Below are 25,050 nucleotides of genomic sequence, written 5' to 3'. Positions count from 1 at the left end.
CACTGGGGAAAGGACAGTCTCTTCAATAAATGGTGCTGGGAAAACTGGATTATCAACATGCAGAAGAATGAAATTAGACCCATCTCCTACTACATACAAAAAAAAATAAAAAAATAAAAAAAAATGAAGACTTAAATCTAAGACCTCAAACTATGAAACTAATAAGAGAAAACATGGGAGAATCTCTCCAAGACATTGGCCTGAGCAAAGATTTCTTGAGTAATACCCCACAAGTACAGGGAACCAAAACAAAAATGGACAAATAAGATAACATTAAATTAAAAAGCTTCTGCACAGCAGAGAAAACAACCAACAAAGTGAAGACAAAACTCACAGAATGGGAGAACATATTTGCAAACTATCCATCTGGAATTAATAACCGGAATACATAAGGAGCTCAAACAACTCTATAGGAAAAAATCTAATAATCCAATCAAAATATGGGCAAAACATTTGAACAGACGTTTCTCAATATACATTTCATATACAAATGGCAAGCAGGTTAAAAGGTACCCCACATCACTGATTATCAGAGAAATGCAAATCAAAACTACAATCAGATATTACCTCACTCCAGTTAAAATAGCTTTTTTTTCCAAAAGACAGGCAATAACAAATGCTGGCAAGGATGTGGAGAAAAGGGAACCCTCATACACTGTTGTTGGGAATGTAAATTAGTACAACCACTATGGTTCCTCAAAAAATTAAAAACAGAGCTACCATTTGATCCCATAATCCCACCGCTAGGTATATACCCAAAAGAAAGGAAATCAGTATATCAAAGGGATATCTGCATTCTCATGTTTACTGCAGCACTATTTACAATAGCCAAGATTTAGAAACAACCTAAGTGTCCATCAACAGATGAATGGATAAAGAAAATGTGGCACTTACACACAATGGAGTACTATTCAGCCATAAAAAAGGATGAGATCCTTCATTTACAACAACATGGAGGAAGCTGGAGATCACTATGTTAAGTGAAATAAGCTAGGCACAGAAAGACAAACTTCACATGTTCTCACTTATTTGTGGGAGCTAAAAACTAAAACAACTGAACTCAGAGAGAGAATGATGGTTACCAAAGGTTGGGAAGGGTAGGCACAGAAAGACAAACTTCACATGTTCTCACTTATTTGTGGGAGCTAAAAACTAAAACAATTGAACTCAGAGAGAGAATGATGGTTACCAAAGGTTGGGAAGGGTAATGGGGAAGAGGGGACGGTTTTAATGGGTTAAAAAAAAAAAAAGAATAAGAAGTAGTATTTGATAGCACAACAGGGTGGTATAGTCAATAATTTAATTGTACATTTTAAAACAACCAAGATACTTTAAGTGAAACAAGAAAAAAAATCAAGAGTATAATTGGATTGTTTGTAACACAAAGGATAAATGCTTGATGTGATGGATAACCCACTTACTCCCATTTGATTTTTATACATTGTATGTCCATATCAAAATATCTCATATACTCCATAAATATATATATCAATTATATACATACAGATAAGAATTAAAAATTAAAAACAAAAACAAAGTGACATCAGGGTCAGCAGGTCTGTTGTCTGTTTTTTAAAATAACACTTTATTAGGACACAGCCACTCTCATTTACACATTGTCTTTGGCCCTTTCATGCCACAACAGGAGAGCTGAGTAGTTGTGATAGAGACCATATAACGTCCAAAGCCTTAAATATTTATTTGATCCTACTATAAGTTACAGGATAAAAGACTTAGATACAGGGAAGAGTGATGAATTGGGGATATTCTGTGATCTACTAGTGTGATATTGTTTTATTAAATATATTTACAAAGAATTGTCAATGGCTTTGAAAGGGCTTATTATTTTATAACAATAAAGAAGGCACAAAAACTATATATACAGTATGATCTCACCACTAATCATCTGTAAGTTATATTACATATAAATAATTCACATAAATTATTTTCATATATATTTTTATTATATTATTTTTTATTAATTTTTTTTGACAGAGTCTCACTCTTCTGCCCAGGCTGGAATGAAGTGGTGCAATCTCAGCTCACTGCAACCTCCACCCGCCAGGTTCAAGCAATTCTCCTGCCTCAGCCTCCCAAGTACCTGGGATTAGGCGCCCTCCACCACACCTGGCTAATTTTTGTACTTTTAGTAGAGATGGGGTTTTGCTATGTTGGCCAGACTGGTCTCAAACTCCTGACCTCAGGTGATCCACCCCCCTCTCGAAGTGCTAGGATTACAGGCAAGAGCCACTGCACTCAGCCCATATATATATATATTAAAGGCAAGCCACAGACTGGGAGAAAACAGTTGTAAAATACATATTAACAAAGGACTATTATCCAAAATACACATCTTAAAACAACAAGAAAACAACCCAATTTAAAAATGGGCAAAAATCTGAACCCACACATCACCAAGATATACAGGTGGCAAATAAGCATATGAAAAGATATTTATCATCATTTGTCATTGGGGAACTGCAAATGAAAACAGCAATGAGATACTACTGCACACCTATTTGAATGGCTAAAATCTAAAAACAACTGACACTACCAAATGCTGACAAGGATGCAGAGCAACAGGAACTCTCATTCACTGAAGGTGGTAATGCAAAAGGATCCAGCCACTTTGGAAGACAGTTTGGTGGTGTCTTCCAAAGCTAAACAATCTTACTATAAGATCCAGCAATCATGATTCTAGGTGTTTATCCAATTGATTTTAAAACCTAAGTTCACAGAAAACCCTGACCATGAATGTTTATAGCAACTTTATTCATAATCACCAACAGCTGGAAGTACTCAAGATGTCTTTCAATAGATAAATGGATAAGCAAACTATGGTACATCCATACTATAAAATATAATTCAGCAAATAAAAAGAAATGAGCTAAGAAGCCACAAAATACATACAACATTAAAAATGGATTACTAAGTTAAAGAAGCCAGTACGGAAAGCTACATGTTATATGATTTCAATTATACAACATTCTGAAAAAGGCAAAACTACAGAGACAGAAAAATGATTAGTGGTTGCTAAGAGTTTAGGGTTTAGGATTAATAGGAGAAACACAGATGATTTTTAGGGCAGTAAAATTCTATCTAATACTGTAATGCAGATACAAGGCATTACCCATCTGTCAAAACTGTAGAAATCTACAACACAAAAATTAAAAAAAATCATTTAGGAGGTCAGGTGATCCCAGGAAGAAATGTAGACTATGATAAGACTAACTCTTTTACAAGTATATGAAACAACGGCACTAAAGGGAATGGGGAGAAGGTGCTGACCGAAATAACTCTGGAAATGAGAACAGTCTGTAAGACTAAGGGCGAAAGGGAACTGCACATAAAACATTTGCTGTAGTTAATAAAGTTATTTTTTACAGGATGTAGGTTAATAATTCTCGTACTACTATACTTGTATACTGGAATTTAATAAGTAAATGGATGGCAGATGGTGGAAATCACTGTTGGAATGGCAGTTCACAGATAAACAAGGTCAAGTAGCTAGACTGACCCATGCAGTAATTAATTATAATTGGAGACATCAGTATAAATGGATGGCAGATGGTGGAAATCAGGTTTTACACTGTTGGAATGAGAGTTCACGGATAAACAAGGACAGGTAGCTAGACTGACCCATGTAGTAATTAATTATAATTGGAGACATCAGTATGACTTCATGTGTACTTTAATGGAGATATATTTGATACATATAGAAATATTTATAAATATATATAAATACATAGGTTAGTAAAACAGCATTTTTTTTTACTCTGTCAGCTGAGAGGAACTAAATGAAACAACCTCTCAGTAGCAGCAAGCATACCTAGCACCTAGATGTTGGTTTCCATAACCATTCTCCAATAAATAAAACCAGAGTTCCTTAAAAACAATGACCAATTCTAGGGCAATAAATACACAAGATGAGTCTGTAACACCTTATAGTACCAGAATGTAAGGAAATGCTCAAACACACACACATCGTAACACAATGATGGGGGTATGTCAAAGGACCATACACCCAAAGGAGACAACTGAAAGAGCTCCCAATGGCCAAAGCTAGAACAATTCGAACAAAATAATTAAAATAGTATCAGATTATAACACCAAGTATAAAATAAATATTCATGACTCCATATGGCTAAACATGACTGAAATAATTAGTAAATTACAAAGAGACAAATCTCCCATCCAGGAGAATTCCAAATAATTTACATAGATATCCCATGCCTAAGGAGGGGCAGTATAACTCACGCCTCTGGGCTGTGCACAGTGACTTCCTTCCAAAGTGTACAGTAAGGAAAGGGGGAAAAAAAGAGTAACTTTACAGTGGAGAAACCTGACAAACTCTACCTCAGTCAGGTGATCAAGGTGAACATTAACAGTGAGAAATCATGTTGATAGTAAATACCACTGAAATTATGTCATGAAAATGGCACTTTGCCTTTGCAGTTTTTCTCCCAATAACCTATAACCCCAGTCTTATCATGAGAAAAACATCAAATTCCAATAGCAGAACATCCTATAAAATATCTGAGCAGTATTCCTCAAAACGGTTAAGATCATCAAAAACAAAGGAAATCTGAGAAACTGCCACTACAAAAAGGAGCATAAGGAAACATGACAACTAAACGTAATGTGACACCCTGGATGGGGTCCTGGAAAAGAAAATTAGATAATAACTAAGGAATTCTAAATATATGGACTTTAGTTAGTAATAATGTATCAATATTGGCTCATTAATTATAACGAGCATATAATAATGTTTTATATCATACTGATATAAAATGTTAATAGGGAAAACTGGGTATGGAGTATATGGGGATTCCCTGTAGGGTTTTCTTAATTTTTCTGTTAAATGTAAAACTAAATAGAAAATAATGCCTATTAAAAAAAGAAAAATATCAAAATGTTAACAGTGAATCCCTGTGGTAGGATTATGTGTAATTTCTACATTTGTCTTTATGGTTCTCTATACCACATGAATTTTCCAGAACAAACTCTATGACTCTATGCTGCTCTAAAAGTGTATGCATACAAAATGCAACAAGTAACAAGTCATTTCTTAACTTGTTTAAATACTAAACACTGAAACTGTTTAAAAATTTTAGAAGCAGAAACTATTGAATTACAATTTGTTGCACACTGACTATGCTAAGAATTTTAGCAATCCCTTTTAACAAACTGAAGAAACAGGTGTTCAGAAAGTTTAAGTCATGTAGCTAATAAGTGACAGGTAAGCTGATTCCAAAACATTTTCATCATACAGCTCCCAAGAATTGTCTAGCACTTAATAAACTAGTTCTAGTACATACTTTAACTTAGAGTACTTCACAACAACAATGCTGTGAAGCAGGTGATAAAGACCATATTTATGTGAAACTGTGTCAGAAGGAAAATGTCTGACAGGCACCACTGCAGTGCTGACTCCAACAAAAACAAAATGAAATTGCCATCACATAAAACAATACAAGCAACATTGCTACAGAAACGTAGTGGCTGCCCAACCTATTCCAAATAACCTTTAATTACTATAGATCTTGCTTTGTCACCCTGAATCATGTCTTTTCCCTAGACAATAACGCAGTTTTCAAAATGTACCAAGTCAATCAACTAAAGTTCAATTTTCTTATCACATTATTTTGAAGTACAGAAAGATACCTAGACTGATTTCTTGCTGTCATCAAGGCTCACTACCCCACTGATCAAGTTATTTCAACATGTGACAGAACTGATAAGCTGAGAATGCGTAACACTGACATCGGTGTTTTTTTATGAAGCCATTTCATGATTCCTTAAATCACAGATGACTCAATTCAAACTGCCCTATTTTTAAGTACATTCGTTCCTCATGATGCAAAATAAGCTAAGAGTAATGTGGGGCCTGAACAAGAAAAATTCAAATCCTGCCCAAAAAGTTATATCAGCATATGAACAAGATCAAATACAGAGAAGCACCTGTCAAAAGGATGTAAGCCCCAGCTTGAAGGGGTACCCACTGGCCAATTCTGGAACAATATGAACATCAAAATAAAAAACAAGAAAACCACCAAACTGCTATGGACTGGATGTCTCTTATGAAGAGATAAGAAATACTAGAGAGTTCTCGCTCTGCATGTGAGAGGATGGCAAGAAGACAGCCACGTATGTGCAAACCAGGAAGAGGGTTCTCACCAGAATCTGACCATGCTAGCTAGCACCCTGATCTCAGACTTCCTAGCCTCCAGAACTGTGAAAAGGTTTGCTTTCTTATTCAGCTACCTAGTCTATGGTATTCTGTTATAGCAACCCCAACTATAACACAACTCAGTTCTTAAAAATAGATGAAAGATTTGAACAGCCATTTTACTGACGAAAAGCTATACAAAACAAGCACATGAAAAGATGTTCAGTATTATTAGCCATTAGGGAAACACAAATTAAAAATCACAAAAAGACACCACCATCCACCTATTAAACTGACAATATCAAAAGATGACAAGGATGCAGAGTAAGTGAAACTCTCACACACTGCTGGTGGGAAAGCACAATGGCACAAGCCACTTTTGAAAACAGTTTGACAGGTTTTTGCAAAGTTAAATATAGGATGCAACAATTCCACTCCTGATTATTTACCCAAGTAAAATAAAAACCTGTATAGAAACGTTCATAGCAGCTTTACTACTAATCAGCAAATACTAGAAACTCAAACATACCTCAACATAGGAATGAATAAACTGTGATATTGATAATGCAATATTACTCAGAAACAAAAAGGAACGGACTTTGATTTACACAACACCTTAGATGAATCTCAAGTGCACCATACTGAGTGAAAGAAATCAGACTTAAAAGGCTACATACTGTATGATTTCATTTATATGTTTTGGAAAAAGCAAACTATGAAGTTAGAAAACAGATCAGAAATTGCCAGGGGTTAAGGATGTGAGGATTTGAAAACAACAACAATAACAACAAAAAAAACCAAGAAATTTTTTGGAGGTGGATGTGATAGAACTATTCTATAATTGAACTGTAGTAATTACATGATCTATGTGTTAAAAGCCATGATCTGTACATCAAAGAGAAATTTCACTGTACACTGAAAATACATTTTTAAAAAATCAAGTAAAAATAACTATTGCAAAGGGCAAGATCCCATTGTATTAAAGTAAAAATTCAAGAGTCCACGATGACATGAAAAACAACTGAATAAGCAAATATATGAAAAAAGAGATAGCTCTTCCTTACAACAGAAAACCAACAAATAACCAAGTTTGGGAACTTCTGAACCAATCAACAGCACACGCTTCCTGATACTATGCATTGAGAATTTGGCATCACTCCTGGCATAGTCCTGCCAAAAGGACATAACCTAAAATTAATCATAAGAAAACATCAGACAAACCCAAATTGAGGTCACTCTACAAAACAACTGGCTTGGCCTCTTCAAAAATGTCAATTACATAAAACATTACACTCAGAACTGGTCCAGATTAAAGACTGAAGAGATATGAGAACCTAATACAACACGGAATCTTAGATTTACTATTTTTATGAAGGACTTTATTGAGATTACTGACAACATCTCAATATGGCCTATCAGTTAGATAACAGTTTTGTGTCAATGTTAATTTTCTGATAGTGATCACTGCACTGTGATTCGAGAATTCCTTGTTTTTTGGACGGGGGAAATATTTAGAGGATAAAGCAGCATCATGTCTGCATTTTACTCTTAAATGGTTGAGGAAAAAATAATTAGTGAGAAGGGGAAAGCAAGCAAATGAGGTAGATTGTTTACATTTGGCAAATCTGGATAAACGGTATCCGGGAATGCTTGCAACCTTTTTGTAAGTCTGAAATTATGGATAAAAATATTTTTAAAAATAAACATTCCTTAGGCTGGAAATAACATACCCAGTTATGTAAGGGCTGACTCAATGTGAGCACATTTACTAAAATTAAAGGATCTAGGGGAAACTCTGGTACTAAGTACTGACCAGGGAGGCATTTCCTGGCACACGGCCCAGAGCTTCTGGGTTCTACTAAGGCAAATAATTAGCTTGATGCTGTTAAACATCTCAGTTACACAAGCAACTCTACCCCTGATCTTTTCTTGCTCATCAGTGACTTTTTTTATTGGGGGAGTTGGGGGACAGAGTCTCACTCTGTAGCCCAGGCTAGAGTGCAGTGGCGAGATCTCAACTCACTGCAACCTCCGCCTCCTGGGTTCAAGCGATTCTCCTGCCTCAGTGTCCCGAGTAGCTGGGACTACATGTGTGCACCACCACGCCCGGCTAATTTTTGTATTTTTAGTAGGGATAGGTTTCACTACGTTGGAAAGGCTGGTCTTGAACTCCTGGCCTTAAGTGATCCGCCCTCCTCAGCCTCCCAAAGTGCTGGGATCACAGGCATGAGCCACCGCACCTGGCCCCTCAGTGACTTTTGACTCTAAATCAGCAGCTTCAAGTGCAGATTTGGCTACAAAAAAATAATGACCATACTGACTTGTAAATTAGTTGTATTTATAAATTGGTTATAAATCATGTTCTTGTGCATTTGATTAATACCAGCCTTCCCAAGCCATAACAACTGTGGAACATGATTAAGAATACTGGGTGACCCACAAGCCTCTTGAGTATGGGAACCTTACTACAGTATAGTAGATTTATCAAGGTTATTTAGCTTTGTGCAAGCTCTTGGATGAGTTTTTCTCTTAGCTACATTCGTCTGCCTGTCATAGTCTTTCAACCGAAAAATTTCAATACTTAGTAGAGCATCAAAATGAGTAAGACTAAATAAGACTCAATAAGGTTAGTGGGAAACTATATTTTTCAGTGGGAAGATTATAAAAGTACTCAAATAACATTAACAATTCTACTCTGGAAAATTGCATGCTTTCTCATGTAAATATGACAACGATGCAACCATTTCAAACACATGAAAAAGGGCAAGGATGGCTTTATTTTCATGCTTTAAAATATCTTGACATGGAAGATGTAAACACAGACCACCAATAAGAACTTGCTTTGGTCAATCTTACCTTTCAAGAACTAGGACAAGCCTTTCCTACTACGCCACCACCAAAGACAGCATATGGCTTTTAGATCCACAATTTTAACAAAATATGCAGACAGAAAAGAAGCCACTATAGAAAATTTAGGCCTTTATTCATAATTTCAAAACTGGAAAGTCCAGTATTAAAAAAAAGAAAAATGTTTCACATAGTGGCACTTGCTCAATCTCTTTATTTAATGGCACACACAGAATAAATGAATTAGCTCTTAGTTGTGGCATACTTAGTAAGTCTGATCTTACTTATAGAAATAGGATCTTAATAATTCATCCTCAGAATACTTTAAAACCTAAGCCAGTTTGTCTTTCAAGGATGTGGAAAGCATTCCTCATTCAAATCTGATTAATAATGGTTTTATAAAGTATGTACCTCATTTTTATTAGTCATTATCTTCATGCTGGATTCTAATATTCTTTTTGATGGTGATATGTTCAATGACAGAAATTTATAGAGAGAAAATTCCTTCTCAATTTATAAACAAAAATTTTAAAAGCAGCATTTTTGATGTGGTAGGAATATATTTATATGAGAAAAGCAGCTACTACCCTAAACTGGCTAAAATAACAAAAGAACAAATTGTTATTTAACCTTTAAATAATGAGTCTCTATTTGCTATAAATCTACAGACATTTTAAATGTATTTCTTCCTACTGCAATAAAAATTAAGGTAACTCTCTAACAGCTTTTGAAGAGTTAACTTCGTAAGGAAATAAAAAAGATTGACTTGCCTCCTGAATGTCCAGTGATAAACTAAACCCTAATTTTCCTATCTTAAGAACATAAAAATGATGTAAAGTGGATCAAAGTATGTACCAAGTTAATATTAAAAATGCTTCTTCATATGGTCTTTTACTAAAGTAATCAATGCAAAAATAATGTAAAAATGTGTTTTTGCTTGAATATTTAGTGAATGTTCAAGGAATCACAATTTTTGAGCTTTTACATCCAGAGTACTATACTATGTGAAAATACTACAGTGCCTCATATAAAAAAGCACAGTGATAAAATTCCACATGTAAAATAGCCTAAATATCAATAATAATTACATTCTCCATAATCTTTTATTATCTAAAACTTCAAAGCCATGCATCTTTTTCAGTGGTTTGAGTGAGCACTCAAAACAATCATGTTTATTCAGGTTTAAAACTAAATTTCTCCTCTTGAAATCTGGAGGCATAGAGAGTAGACACTTAAGGTAATTTTGTCCAACTTCTTAAGCCCATGTATGTGGAAACAGTCTACAACATCTCATTATGTCATCATTGATGCACCTTCTTCACCAGTGGCATCTTGGGAAATGTGAAGGTCTTCGAGCATCTCAGCCAGACTAATTCGAGGTGCTCCTTCATCATCTGTGTCACTTTCCACAGGGATGGTTGAATCTAAAAAAAAAATACAAAGAGAATAAAATAAATACAAAGTATTTATATGTATACAAAGTATTAAATAAGTATATTTGAAAATATACAAATATCTACCTTTACCATTATTATGTAACTATATTGTATCAGAAGCTCTTGTCTCTTACAGCAGTCATTCAAATTATAATCACTGAACAAATGAACTGAATAACTGTATGAATATACTTCCACCACTATAGGAGTGAGCAACTTAAGCGATCAGGCTAGAATGCAAATAATATTAACTGTAATATACAAAACAGTATTTTATAAAGTTTTATTTATTGTTTTGCAAGTTTTTTTCTGTAGAAGTCTGACTAGAGTAGTTGAAAAACAAAGACATTTATGAGAATCAAAGCTTAAGATACCAAAATATTCACACTAGGAACTATACTTATATACAGAACAAATGACTTAAACACTCCTAGAACACCAACCTCTGTAAATGTTGACATTTTTTCTAATTGCCTCATCTTCTTCAAGATCTTCAAGAAAATCTTGGTATTGCCTTTAAATAAACATTCAAATATTTCATCAGCAAAAATATACAGTTATATTTTCTTCATTTTAAGGACTATGTAGACATACTGCTGTTTCCCACTCACATTTCATGATACAATTTTATATAAACTCATTTTTTTTAGACATTGGCATCTTCATCAGTAAAGCCACTTTTTGAATCATTCAATACACTGTTTTAGAACATTGTCTTCATTTCTGCTTAAATTATTTGAGAAATAACACACTTGGCATCAATGAGCTGTTTCCTTTTTATCTCAAGCTAGAAGTACTCATCTGCTATTTGTGATATTCATAATGTAATTATTTGTTATAAAGTCATGTGCCACATACTCTATGATGTTCACACAACAAAATCACCTAATGATGCATTTCTCAGAAGGTATGCCCACTGTTAAGCAAAGTACGACTATATTTTAACTTTTCAAATGAATTGTTTATATTAACACTACAATTATTAGGTCATAAACCAGGAGATAATTACTAAATCTGTGTTAAATGTCTTTACATCATCTTATACTGATTCCATTAATACCTTGATAAGAATCCAAGATTATAATAGAGTGCAAGGATCAATTATGTGATGCCTATCTCTTTACAACATAAAAAGTATTTATCATAAAGATTTCCTTTGAGACAACATAAGAGATTTAAAGAAAAGCGAGACCTTTCATCATCTGTATCCATGTTTTCTCTCTCTCTTGCAAGCTCTTTCAATTTCCAGTTTCTACGACGCTGACGTTTGGTCCGGTCATAGCTCTTCTTGATTAATACCTGCAAGATAAATACTTGTAAAGTTATAAAGAATGGGAACTATACAGTGAGGCCACAAAATTCAGTAAAGCTAAAAAATGACCAAACTAATGACAGTGGTTACACCTCAGGAGAAAGGGGAAGGGATGTTGAGGCAGTGTCAATAGAAAAATTTTAAAATTTTTCTCCATGTATTTTAACTTTTTATGAGAATGGATTCAAGCATTATTTGTATAATTGTTAAAATTTACTAAAGTTTTTCAGTGATTGAATACTATTTTTCTTAATAACAAAAACTGCAGTTTTCTTTTAACTCAAACTTCAGCTTTCAGCTACCATTCATATAAATCATTCTGAATATCACAAGTAGATACTTTTTCTTTCTCTTATTCTCACCAATAAGCATTTACAGAACTATATATAACTTTCACAACGTATCTTAGAATGCTTATAGAATGAAAATAATTTTACAAAACACAAAATCTGGTAAGATTGCCATGATCTCCTCTTATGACCTTGTTAGAAATACCTATTTAGACTTACACTCCAACCATGCTGTTATTCCTAATTTATCAACTAATAAAAGCACAACTGGGCAGGTGGTCGGAGTCCTTGATTTGTCATGGCTCTTTTTTTTTTTTTGCTCACTGCTAAAGATATCAATGTTTATTCTAAAAGATTAAGCAAGTATAGAAGACAGGGTCTTTCACACTAATTTCATTCACTGTTTCTCATGATCCTTAACCTCATCATGTTAGAACAGATTTTTCAGAATTAATAGTCTTTTTCGAAGACTTGATACTGTGAAGATTATTTTTCACTGACATTTTATTCAGCTTTGAATAACAGCCTTAACTCTAAATGCCTTCTTAACTGAACAATATATGTGAAACGAAGTGAGCCTAATAAAAATGAACCTGAATAAATGCTAAATGTCACCATTTTTAGCTGCAAATTTATTTATTTATTTATCTTTTGGAGATGGAGTCTCGCTCTGTCGCCCAGGCTGGAGTGCAGTGGCATGATCTTGGCTCACTGCAACCTCTACCTCCCAAGTTCAAGCAGTTCTTCTGTTTCAGCCTCCTAAGTAGCTGGGACTACAGGTGCATGCTACCATGCCCAGCTAATTTTTTATATTTTAAAAGATGGGGTTTTACTGTGTTGTCCAGGCTGGTCTCCAACTCCTGAGCTCAAGCAATCTGCCCACCTCAGCCTCCCAGAGTGCTAGGATTACAGGCGTGAGCCACCGCATCCGGCTAAATTTATTTTTGCTCTACAGATAATATCAGGTATTTTGAGAGAGAATGCAAATGTGATTAGAAGAGGAACAAAAAATCACAATAAATCTTGGATTTACCCCACCAAGAAAAATTATTTAAAATGAAACCAGGCATGATAGGTGACACCTGTAATTCCACCTACTTGAGAGGCTGAGGTCAGAGGATCACTTGAAGCCAGGAGTTCCAGACCAGCCTGAGCAACACAACAAGATCCCGTCTCTACAAAATATTTTTTAAACATTAGCTGGGAGTGGTGGCATGTGCCTGTAGTCTCAGCTACTCAGGAGGCTGAGGTGGGAGGATTACTTGAGCTCAGAAGTTTGAGCTGCAGTGAGTGACGATCATGACTGCATGCAAGCCTGGGCAATAAAGCAAGACTCCCGTTTCTTTCTTTCTTTTTTTTTTTTTTTTTTGAGACAGAGTTTTGTTCTTGTTGCCCAGGCTGGAGTGCAATGGCACAATCTCAGCTTACTGCAACCTCCGCCTCTGCCTCCCAGGTTCAGGTGATTCTCCTGCCTTAGCCTCCCAAGTAGCTGGGATTACCAGCATGCACCACCATGCCCAGCTAATTTTTTTGTATTTTTAATAGAGGCAGGGTTTCTCCATGTTGGTCAGGCTGGTCTCGAACTCCCGACCTCAGGTGATCCACCTGCCTAGACCTCCCAAAGTGCTGGGATTACAGCCTTGAGCCACCACAACCAGCCTCCCGTTTCTTTAAGAAAAAAAAAAAAAAAAGACTTTTGCTATTATACCTTATCTGCAGTTTCAGAAATCTCTAAATTGATTTGTTATTTTCAAAAGTGTGAATGAACTCCTACCTACCTCGTACCCCTAAGAGTTACATTCATCCTCTTTAACACAGGAAAAAAAGGAAAATATCTAAAGCCTTACCACATCTGGAACTCTATCTGAGTTCATTTTGTTGACATGCTCATCATTTAAGTTACAATTGGCCAAATCAAACCTGAAATGTAAACAATGAAAAACTTAGTGACCATTTACCCTTTGTGTGTAACTTTTTATTTTATGGATATCACCTAAAACTTCCTAAAAATCAAACATTTAATATGCTTCCCACTTTAAAAGTTCTGTCATTTATTACACAATGAACATGCTTCTGTAGACGCTGGTAAAGATAATAAGGAACTCCAAGTTTCATTTATAATCAATTATTGTCCACCTTGCCATACATCTGTAAAAGCAAAACAGACTTACATATCAGTCCAACTTTAGAACTCAATTAGATGCTTCCTTCTAGTTTATTTTAAACAAAACAGAAAAAAACTTCATTCTCTAGTAAAAGAAACTGAAATCCTAAAAGCAAAAGTAATATTTGAGGATTTAATCAGACACTCACTGATAAGCTCTGATTCAGAAAGAACTGATGTATACCTTTACACAAGCCTTTGTATAAATAGTTGCCATATCTTAAAAGTGAGTTACCTGATCAGTAGCAAATGCACAATAAAAAACAACCCAATCTGCAAAAGCAGCTCTAAATATGGATATAACCACATAACTTCAAAGTTCAATTAACATAATATTAGAACAAATTACTCTTTAAGATTATAACCAAAATGGAGTAACTATGGGCTTCTGTCCAACCCGCAGTTTAATTTAGTTATCAACAATAAAATGAGTTATAAGGTTCCTAAGAACCCTTCAATCTTTTTAGAGTAAGCAATGTTAGTATTTTAGGTAGTTTTGCTGGTTCCCAAAGGAAATTTGCAATCCCACTTGGCAGTTTAAAATATGAAATAATACAAACCCTAACACCAGGTCTCCGGGATTTAGAAGATGTCCCAAATGAGTACGACAAAAATACTGTTTATCTGTATTCATTTCAGATGTCTTCTGTACCCAGACTTCCCCGAGGGCATGCTTAAGAGGAAAGAAAATGTACTCTTCAATAATCTAAACGTAACTCTAAAAGCATCTCAGAGACAAGTTAAATACAATATTGATTTTTGGTTTTCTAATTTTTAAAGACAGAATTTTTTTTTTTATTTTTCTGATACGTGAAACACTGTCAAAATTAACAAATTACTGAATCATGAGTACAGAGACTCACAAGCAATTCATAAAAATAAATCATTGACTTTTTCTAAGATTTTATTCAAGACTTTCATGATTAACAATTTCCCTAAAAAAAAATATATGTAGAATTTTGAAAAGAAATGTTTTCACAGGAAGATGGGCCAATATAGGCAGAGTGAACAAAATAAGTGAAAAGGTAGGAGAATCTTAAAGCAAGAAAGTATTCCAAGCAAACTCTTTCTTGACACAAGGGTTCAGACAAGACAGCCTAGAAATCCTAGTAGTAAACCACTAGAGAAGCCAAATCTTTATCGAATTAGTTTTTAAAGTATCTACTAGTGTAGAGTACAATCATTCATATATATATATATATACATATTGCAGAAACAACATCCCGATTTTTAAACTAGAAAACTATTAATTACCTTTCCAACATGCCAACATCTTTAACAACAAAGACAGACCAACTAAAGTGAGATCAAGAGCAAAATACTAACAGTTATAAATAAAATTAAGGAATCTCAAACTAAAGTTATGAAAAGAATCAGTATTTCTTATTGCAGTTGGTCAAAAAAAAAGAAATAAAAAAAAAAAAAGAAGAAGAAATAGAGTGGAAAGAGAAACTGAAATAAAAGACAAGTCTCAAACTTAAGAACTGCAAAAGAAAAGTCAATTAATAGGGAAACTAAATTTTATTTAACAGGATTTACTTTCTAAATATTAGACTGCTTCTACTTGTAAGAAATTTATTAACCTCTTCTAGCTGTCTTTTAAAAACCAAGAAAATATAACATCTGGTTTTCTGTCTGCCTGAGGGGAAGTGGTACTCTACATTTATTATAAATGAAAAGTTTGCCCTTAAGTATATTACCTTAATTTTTAAATAAAATGTAGAAAGTCATCTGTCTTCCATTTCCATTGATTTTTCCCAAATTATCACAAGTTATTTTTGTCTCAAGAAGCATTATTAGCGCGCGCGCGCACACACACACACGCTTATCCTGGGAGTCTCTAGATACTATTTCACACTAAAAGAAGCCAGACTTTCATCTTTGAAGAAACATTTGATTTCAGATATGGGTTAGAAACCATACATGTGATTTTGGAACACCTGAATGCTGTGTTGTGCCAGAAATCAAGGATGCTTTCAAAGACTAGGAAAGTTATGTCAAAACAACAATAGGAACCATTCTGAGGGGGCTCCCATTGAAAAAATTTGGGGCAATATGAGGATTTTTAAAAAAAGAAAGTCCAGGCACTCATGTTCATGCCTATAAGGGAGGCAGGAGGATTGTTTGAAACTAGCCTGAAAAAACAGTGAGACTGACTCTACAAAAAATTAAAAAATAGAAATTAGACAGGTATGACAGCATGCTGAGGTGTGAGGTGGTAGGATCACTGGAGCACACAAGCTCAAGGTCCCAATGACCTATGATCATACCATTGAACTCCAGCTCTGAGAGAAAGAGTGAGACCTTGTGTCTTTAAAAAAAAAAAAAAAAAAAAAAGGAAAAGAAAAAACGAAGGGAGAGGAGGGGAGAAGAAGAAAACAAAAGAAAATACAGTAAATATATAATACTTATACTTCATGAGATCATAATGATAGTCACAGAGACACCACCTGTATGTGTAAGCTAATTTTCACCACTGGAAATGACTCCTAGATCAACTCTTTACTCTAAAAATATTTACTAAAAGAATTAATAATTTATGCATAGGCCAGAGGAGGTGGCTCATGCCTGTAATCCCAACACTTTGGGAGGCCAAGGAAGGAGGATTGCTTGAGCTCAGGAGTTTGAGACCAGCCTGAGTAACATGGAGACCCCATCTCTACAAAGAAATAAAAAAATTAGCTAATTTTTTATTACCTGGGCATGGTGGCACATACTTGTGGTCTCAGCCACTTACAAGGCTGAGGCAGGAGGATCACTTGAGCCCAGGAGTTTGAAGCTACATCGAGTTACGAAGCCACACTGCACTCCAGCCCAAACAACATGGCAAGATCATAATTAATTAAAAGAATGCATGCAAATGAGCATTTCAGGAATGCTACATAGCCCCTAGTTAATAATGAAAAGCTCTTTTTTAAGAATGACAGCTAATAAATGTAGAATACAAATAGAAAATGCACGATTCTGTAACCCTAAATAAAATAATTAATTTACGGGCAAGAATTATCAACAGATGCTAAAGCCAGAAAAAAAAAAAAAAAAAAGAGATAACAGGAACTCAATACTTGCATATTATTATAGTATTAAGCCACAGATTGCTTGCTGGTCAAAAGGAAAAAAAATCCTAACATTACAATGGAGAAATCTATCGCTATGTTAACAAGTGAAACAGTCAGACATTACTTATCTCTTTTACATGCATCACCTCTGAACTGTTCTGGCAAGAAAAATTTAACCTAAACTTAACCAAACCTTTAGATCAACTTTCCAGTTTAGAGGAAACACAAGGAATTAAGAAGCAAGTTAAATGGCATCATGAGGAAACAAGATAGATTTAGAAGGTGGAGTATTCTACAAGATAAATGCGCTAGTTGTCTAAGGAAGTTGGTATCATAACCAATAAAAGAAAAAAGAAGGCGGAGCTGAGATCCGGCCACTGCACTCCAGCCTGGGCAGCAGAGCGAGACTCTGTCTCAAAAAAAAAAAAAAAAAAAAAAAGACTAAAAAGGTATAATATTCCCATTTAATATGTGATCTCCAATTGAATACCTGTTTGAACAAGGCATAAAAGACACTTTCGGGACAAATGAGGAAATCTGAATATAATAATCCCCCCTTATCCACAGTTTACCTTTCAAAGGTTTCATCTGCCCACAGTTAATCGCTATCCAAAAATAGGTTAGTAGAGTAGAATTAGACAACTTTGAGAAAGAGACTACATTCACACAACTTTTATTACAGTATATTGTTATAATTGGTCTATTTTATTATTATCGTTGATCTCTTACTGTGCCTAATTTATACCTTAAACTTTATCATAGGTATGTTTGTATAGGAAAAAACAATATACATAGAGTTTGGTACTATTGTGGTTTCAAAAACCCACTGGGGGTCTTGGAATGATAGTATCCCCTTGGATAAGAGCAGAATACTGTGCAGACTACATGTTTTATAGGTATGGTAACAATATTTTCATTATGTAGAAAAATATTCCTGTGTGTGAGAGATGCACACTTAAGTATTTAGTATTTGGTGATGACTTTTTAAGAGTCAAGATAACCACTACAAAAATAAAGGTCCTCCTCTATAAAAATAAAGCAAAGAAAAGCCTCTTTTTTATATAATGGAGTAAACATTTAAAAGATTTTCCTACACAAAAGAGAATAAATTAACATTCTAAGTCTAATAATTTCCACAAAGGCCACACATTAAAAAGACAAAAAAAAAAAAAAAGAACTTTTGTCCTAATGTGGTGCTAAGTTTGGATTCCATACTGTGGAATCACCAACAAATTTTTATTTTAAAGAGGGACTGAAACAATAATAACTGAGGAAAAAAAAATTCACTGGCAGGTAGGATGTAGCTTACTTTTTTTGATATCATTCCAGCACCTGCAGCACGTTTTATATCTCGGACTGTGCTGCATTCCATCACAATAAACTCCTCTAGCTGTTTGGGATGACATAAACTATTAAAAGGGTGACTCCAGAAAGTGCTCCCATCAATATCTGCAACTAAAAATAAGGATAGAACACAAAAACATAAGAAAAACTATATATTTCAGAGTCATCAAATGTATTAACTAAGAAGAAACTGGTAGATGCCAACTGGGAAGTGGCAGGTCAACAGAACTAGTGTCAACTCACTCCTTAGGGTCATCAATTACTCCTATAAACCAACCACAAACTTCTCAAAGCACAAGAAAAATATATCAGATGTCAAACATAAATAGTTACTATAACCAGAATGCCACAGGGCTAAGTGCCTTTTAAATAAGATCAGATCCAATCAGTGGTATAGTTGTTTCATGTGCTGGCACTTTATTTTAGAAACATATCTGTCATCTTAGCTGCTTAGTTTATGGGAAATAAAGCCTAGTTCTACCAGATAGGTAAAGAATGTCCATCTCAATATTGCAAACAGATCTTTAACTTAGGAATCCTAACTGATAAAGATAATGAATGACTTTCCAGAAAAAATATCAAAATAAACTCACTTTTTGCATAAAGGAAACTTATATTACAGAAAATACATGAAAAAGATCAAGTAGAAGATACATCCAAATACTAAGATACCTACTAAAATGTGGTCTTAAAAAATAATTTACTCTATAGAGAATGTTAAAAAATGATCTACAGTAATAACAAAATCAGCTAAAATTCATATTCAAATTAAATGTTCCAATGGGCCACAAAAAGCCAAATGTTCCAAAATTTAAAATAACTGCTAGACACCAAATTTTGGCAATGGACTTAATAGTCCCAAAAATTAAATGAGGTAAGTAAATCAATTTCAGGCTGGAGGTGGTGGCTCACACTTGTAATCCCAGCACCTTGGGAGGCCAAGGCGGGGAGATTACAAGGTCAGGATTCGAGACCAGCCTGGCCAACACAGTGTCTACTAAAAATACAATAATTAGCTGGGCGTGGTGGTGGACGCCTGTAATCCCAGCTACTTGGGAAGCTGCAGCAGGAGAATCGCTTGAACCTGGGAGGCAGAGGTTGCAGTGAGCCAAGATTGCGCCACTGCACACTAGCCTGGGCAATAGAGCTAGACTCCATCTCAAAAAACAAAAAAAGTCAATTTCAGTAAAAATCAATGGAATAAACCAGTAAATACGTAAAAGTTAACAGAATTGTTTCTTTAAATAAAAAATACAAGAGTAACTAATCAAAGTCTTGTATTTCCACAGTGTTTTGTATTAAACAATAGCACAAATTTTAACTAACGTTTCAAAACAATATTAGCAAGAATGCCTGAAAAATTAACAACACGAATTATTACTGTTCATCATATAGAACAAAATTGTCAAGGCAAATCATTTCCAGAATTTACCTTGTAGGGTGTTTGGATCAATGAGGTGAATGGCACTGGTTACTCGAATACACACACAAATCTGGTTCATATTTCCTAGGCTTTGTGCCAGTTTTGGAGACAGACAGACAACATTATCCTAGGCATAAGAACTAACATTTAGAATGAGGCATATCCTAAATAACAGTTCAATAAACACCCAATCCAATTGCACTTGATCAACCAAAACGTTATTTTCAATTTACCAATCAACAAAGACACTAAAGAATCAGACCTTAATTATGATAGGCATTTTGTCTTAATAAAAATGCTTTAAAAAAAATCCTGGCTGAGCACGGTGGCTCGCTCCTATAATTCCAGCAATCTGGGAAGACAAGATGGGAGAATCCCTTGAGGCCAGGAGTTCAAGTCCAACCTGGACAATATGGACACCCTGTTTTCACATATATATATATTTTAATTAGTCAAACATGGTGGTGCATGCCTGTGGGCCTAGCTACTTGGGAGGCTGAGGTGGAATGACAGCCTGGGCCCAGGAGGGCGAGGCTTCAGTGAGCTGAGGTGGTGCCACTGCACTCTAGCCTAGGTGACAACAAAACTGTGTCAAAAAAAAAAAAAAGAAAGTAAGAAATCCAGGGCCTATTCGCCAAGCTATTATTATTTCCATTTTACTGCAGTGTAAATGCCTCATCACTCTACATGTTAATACAGCGTACATTCTAAACAGAGTACTATAAACATCAGGAGGAGAGTGATTCTATAAATCCACCTGTGACTTCTTTCAATCTCCATTAAAAGTAAACTTCAAAGGAACATATTTCTCTTACATGGCTACATATGCCAATATACAATCAAAGATTTAAGCCCAAAAAAGTCACGTATTCATTTATATTGGGAGACATGAAGCAGCAACATATGTTTTTAAACTGAATTAAAATACAAAAAAGATCTGAGTTATATTTTAAGGTGTATCTATTCACAATCATAACAGCTATTAGTCCAGTCCTTGTTTTTTAATACATGAGTTTCCAAAGATAAACAAATATACTTTTTAACATAGTGTAAGACATATGTTAATTTTTACATGTGTAAAACTCAGTTACACAAGGCCTAAATATGCCCTCACACCTAAATTCATATTGCTCAAGCTTTGTATCAGGGAAACATTCACTGTTTTAAACCAGAGGTTGGCAAAATGCCACCCTCAGGACAAATCTGACCCAACATCTGTTTTTGTAAATAAAGTTTTACCGGAACACAGCCCTGACATTCCTTTACATATTACCCATGCTACTTTTATACAACAATAGCAAAGCAGAGTAGCTGCGAAAGAGATTATACGGCCTAAAAGTTAAAAAAATTTACCATCTGGCTCTTTACAAAGAAAGTTTGCTGACCCTATTTTAAGCAATCGTTTCATACCTAGTACATACTATAAAACAGCAATAGCAGCTTTAAAGCTTTAGAGACACAGACCTGGGTGCAAATCCTAGCTTCATCATTTTGTGATCATGTAACTTTGGGCAAATTGTCTAACCTCTTCAAACTTCAATTTCCTCGTCTTCAAAATGATATGGCTTACCTCAGTTATTATGAGATGAGAATGAGGTGAAAGACACTAAAGTATCTACATTAACTTTATGCAGAATGGTCATAATAAATAATGGCAGTTATTATTAGTGGTTTAATACTGACATATAAATTCTTACATGGCAAAGACCTATAGTTATACAATCCTCAGTACACAGCCTTCTATATAATAGACGCTCAACAACTATTTATTGAATTGTAATTCGTATATTTTTTGAAGCAGAGTTTTAGTACAATAAAATGAAATAATCTACATTTTAAATGTTTTATTCAGCTTATGTTTTAAAATCATAAAAATGATTTTATGATCTCATTTTCACATTATCCCAATATTCTTTAATTTCTTGCCAAAATTTAGTTTGTATATGTTCCACAAAGTGGCTCACTAATAATGATTTTAATGTCATTTCTTTTATTCAATTTCACTGAGCTATCACATAGGCTCACAGGATCACAAATTTTAAACAATATGGACTTTTATCAACTGTAACCAGGTCTTTTCATTTTAATACACCAAAATAAAAGGCATGTCAATTCATAATTATAAGCATGATTTTTTTAAAAACATGTATCTTTTAACAAGGTTGAATATGTTAGAAATCACTTAAGGAACTTATTCTAAATTTTTAACCAACCCTAGACGAAAACCAGGAGCTACAAATTACATATACACTAATTAATTACTTGTACTCTTTTACAGATATGGATTAAATGAAAAAAAAAAAATACCTTGCATACTGGAACAATTTCCACAGAAAAAGTGCTTTTGTAATTGTATGTGTTACTATGGATATCTTGAGAGATCAGTCTTTGTGATGCTTTGTATCTATTAAGAAAAAAGTTAGTAATATAAAGACAAAGGTCATTAACTTGTATAGACTCAGGAATATCAATTTTCATTAAATCAAACCATCATTGTCCAAAGTCTAAAATGGCTTCCTGACGCCTCCTCTGGTAAAACCTAGTGTCCTCCACTTGCATTTCAAAACCTTCACCATTCTGACTAAGCCCTACCTTTTCTACCAAACCTCTAGAACACGCTGTTGGCTCAGACCAATCTACTTTCTATATAGCATTATTGAAAGTCACACTAATGCCCACTGCAAGTCTGTTCACACTAACAGTACCTTTCAATATAAACTCCAGCTATGAAAATTTCCCGATCTTTGGAGCACAAGTCCTACCTCCTCTATGAGTGTGTGGTTAACCCAATATATGCTTCCTGATTGTGTAAGTATCATCTCTACTACAATTTTAAAGAGAAGTTGTCTGAGCCTGAAGAATATATGTGATCCACATCCATTCCCGGGTCCTTAGACTTAGTCACAATCAGGTCCCGAACATACCTACAGGGAACTGTACACTGAAGAAATTCGACCATCTTCTGAGCATGTTGTTTTGAGGAATAATAAAAATCCAGACCATCTTAAAAAAAAAAAAAAAAGCCATATGAAAATAATTATGCAAAATAGAATTCTCCTCTACTAACATGACTATATTATACATTATATCTGTTTTAAACAAAATCAAATTATTAGAAAACTCTATTGTAGTCACAACAGATTAGAGATATCACTTAAGACTTCTTTGGCAAAAAGACAGACAAAATAAATCAGCAAATGAAAATAAAACTCATAATTTTAATTCTAGAAAAAATAAAACTCAAGGCCAAGGGGGACAGAAAAACAACAAAGAAAGTTTATGAACAGCCGGGTGCCGTGGCTCATGCCTGTAATCCCAGCACTTTGGGAGGCTGAGCCAGGCGGATCATGAGGTCAGGAGATCAAAACCATCCTGGTGAAACCCCGTCTCTACTAGAAATATAAAAAATTAGCCAGATGCGGTGGCACGTGCCTGTAATCCCAGCTACTCGGGAGGCCGAGGCAGGAGAATTGCTTGAACCCAACTGGCGGAGGTTGCCGTGAGTCCAGACTGCACCACTGCACTCCAGCCTGGGTGACAGAGCAAGACTTCGTCTCAAAAAAAAAGAAAGTTATTTTATGTAATAAATGGATTAATCTACCAAGAAGATAACAGGAAATTATCTGAGATACAGAAAACAAAAACTATTAGAAAAAGAAAAGAAAAAAATTAACACATATTAACACATACAATCATTGTGAAGGACTAGAATAGGATTCTCTCAAAACCAAAATGATAAAATTGACAAAAAATAGTAACAATTCACAGAACTTGAATAACCAACTATCAAGGTCGAGTTAACTGAGATTATAGAACACAGTTCTAAGAAAGAATACATATTTTTTCAAACATTCATAAAACATTCATTTAAAAAACATGTATTAAGATTTTAAAGAGAAAAACAATTTCAATAAATCCTAAACAGTAGAAATTACTAAAGACAACATTATCTCATCACAAAGCAGTAGCACTAGGAATCATCGAGAAAGGAATAGCCAAAGGCAAACCTACCTAGCTGAGAAATATTAAACATATTCTTGCAAATAACTCAACTAAATACAATTATCAAAACAGCCAATACTAAAAGTACCCAGAATAGCCAAAACAATTTTGAAGAAAATGAACATTACACATTTAATATCAAAACTCACTAACTTTAGTAAGTATTCAAGACAGCATGGTACTAATATAAGGATGGATATATAGATCAATGGGAGTAGACTTGAGATTCTAGAAATAAACCATTACATTTACAGTCACTAGATCTTTGACAGAAGACTCAAGGCATTCACTGAGGAAAGGACAGAGTTTTCACTGGGACGAAGAATATCCACACAGAAAAATATGAGTTTAGACACTTATCTCACACCCTGCACAAAAATTAACTCAAATAAGACCTAAATATATAAGACCTAAACTATAGGGGAAAATCTTTGTGACTTTGATTAGACAGTTTTTAAGCATAACCCCAAAATCACAATTAAAAGAAAAAACTTGATAAACTGGACTTCATCAAAATTTAAAACTTTTGCAATTCAAAGGACACCATTAAGAATATCCGGTGTGAATTTTCTCCTACACACTAGGAGAAAATATGTGCATACCATATATGCAGTAAGAGACTTGTATCCAGAATATGCTCAACATCATTAGTCATTAGCAAAATGGAAATTAAAACCACAATGAGATACCACTTCATACCACCCTCTAGAATGGCTATAAACAAAAAGATAGTAACAAGTGTTGAGGAGGATATGGAGAAATATTGCTGGCAGGAATGTAAAATGGTACAGCCACTCTGAAGCAGTTTGGCAGTTTCTTTATATTAAACATAAATTTACCATATGACTTGGTAATTCCACACCTAAGTATGTACCCAAAAGCATGAACCAGCTGAGGTCAAATAAAAGACACAATGGGCAGTGGAAAAAGGTAGCTATAAGTACCAGCTACAGACCCATTATGGTGCTCAGAAGAAAATATATGACCTTAAATATATTTATTAG

At 34.5% G+C, this 25,050-nt stretch overlaps 1 protein-coding gene across 10 annotated transcripts in view; it reads right to left on the bottom strand.

The window, feature by feature from the left end:
- Positions 1-1,561: 1,561 nt before the first annotated feature.
- Positions 1,562-25,050, bottom strand: part of LOC105488520 (NMD3 ribosome export adaptor) — a 181,563-nt gene continuing 158,074 nt past the window's right edge. For 9 of the 10 annotated variants that reach the window (XM_071091189.1, XM_011752692.3, XM_011752693.3 and 6 more), the window contains 9 exons: positions 22,969-23,047; positions 22,352-22,448; positions 20,054-20,171; positions 18,587-18,732; positions 14,779-14,891; positions 13,902-13,974; positions 11,645-11,751; positions 10,896-10,966; positions 9,136-10,440 (listed from right to left, as the gene is read on the bottom strand). In XM_071091189.1, coding sequence (XP_070947290.1) covers positions 10,310-10,440; positions 10,896-10,966; positions 11,645-11,751; positions 13,902-13,974; positions 14,779-14,891; positions 18,587-18,732; positions 20,054-20,171; positions 22,352-22,448; positions 22,969-23,047 — 935 coding nt within the window. In that variant the 3' untranslated portion in view covers positions 9,136-10,309. Of the gene's footprint in view, positions 8,464-9,135; positions 10,441-10,895; positions 10,967-11,644; positions 11,752-13,901; positions 13,975-14,778; positions 14,892-18,586; positions 18,733-20,053; positions 20,172-22,351; positions 22,449-22,968; positions 23,048-25,050 lie in introns of those variants that run through there. The other variant, XM_024794966.2, reaches the window with a different exon arrangement.

This window comes from Macaca nemestrina, chromosome 2 (genome assembly GCF_043159975.1).
Source record: "Macaca nemestrina isolate mMacNem1 chromosome 2, mMacNem.hap1, whole genome shotgun sequence".
Lineage (NCBI taxonomy): Eukaryota > Metazoa > Chordata > Mammalia > Primates > Cercopithecidae > Macaca > Macaca nemestrina.
The sequence above is the reverse complement of the archived record's forward strand: the minus strand, read 5'-3'. Positions and strand labels throughout refer to the sequence as shown.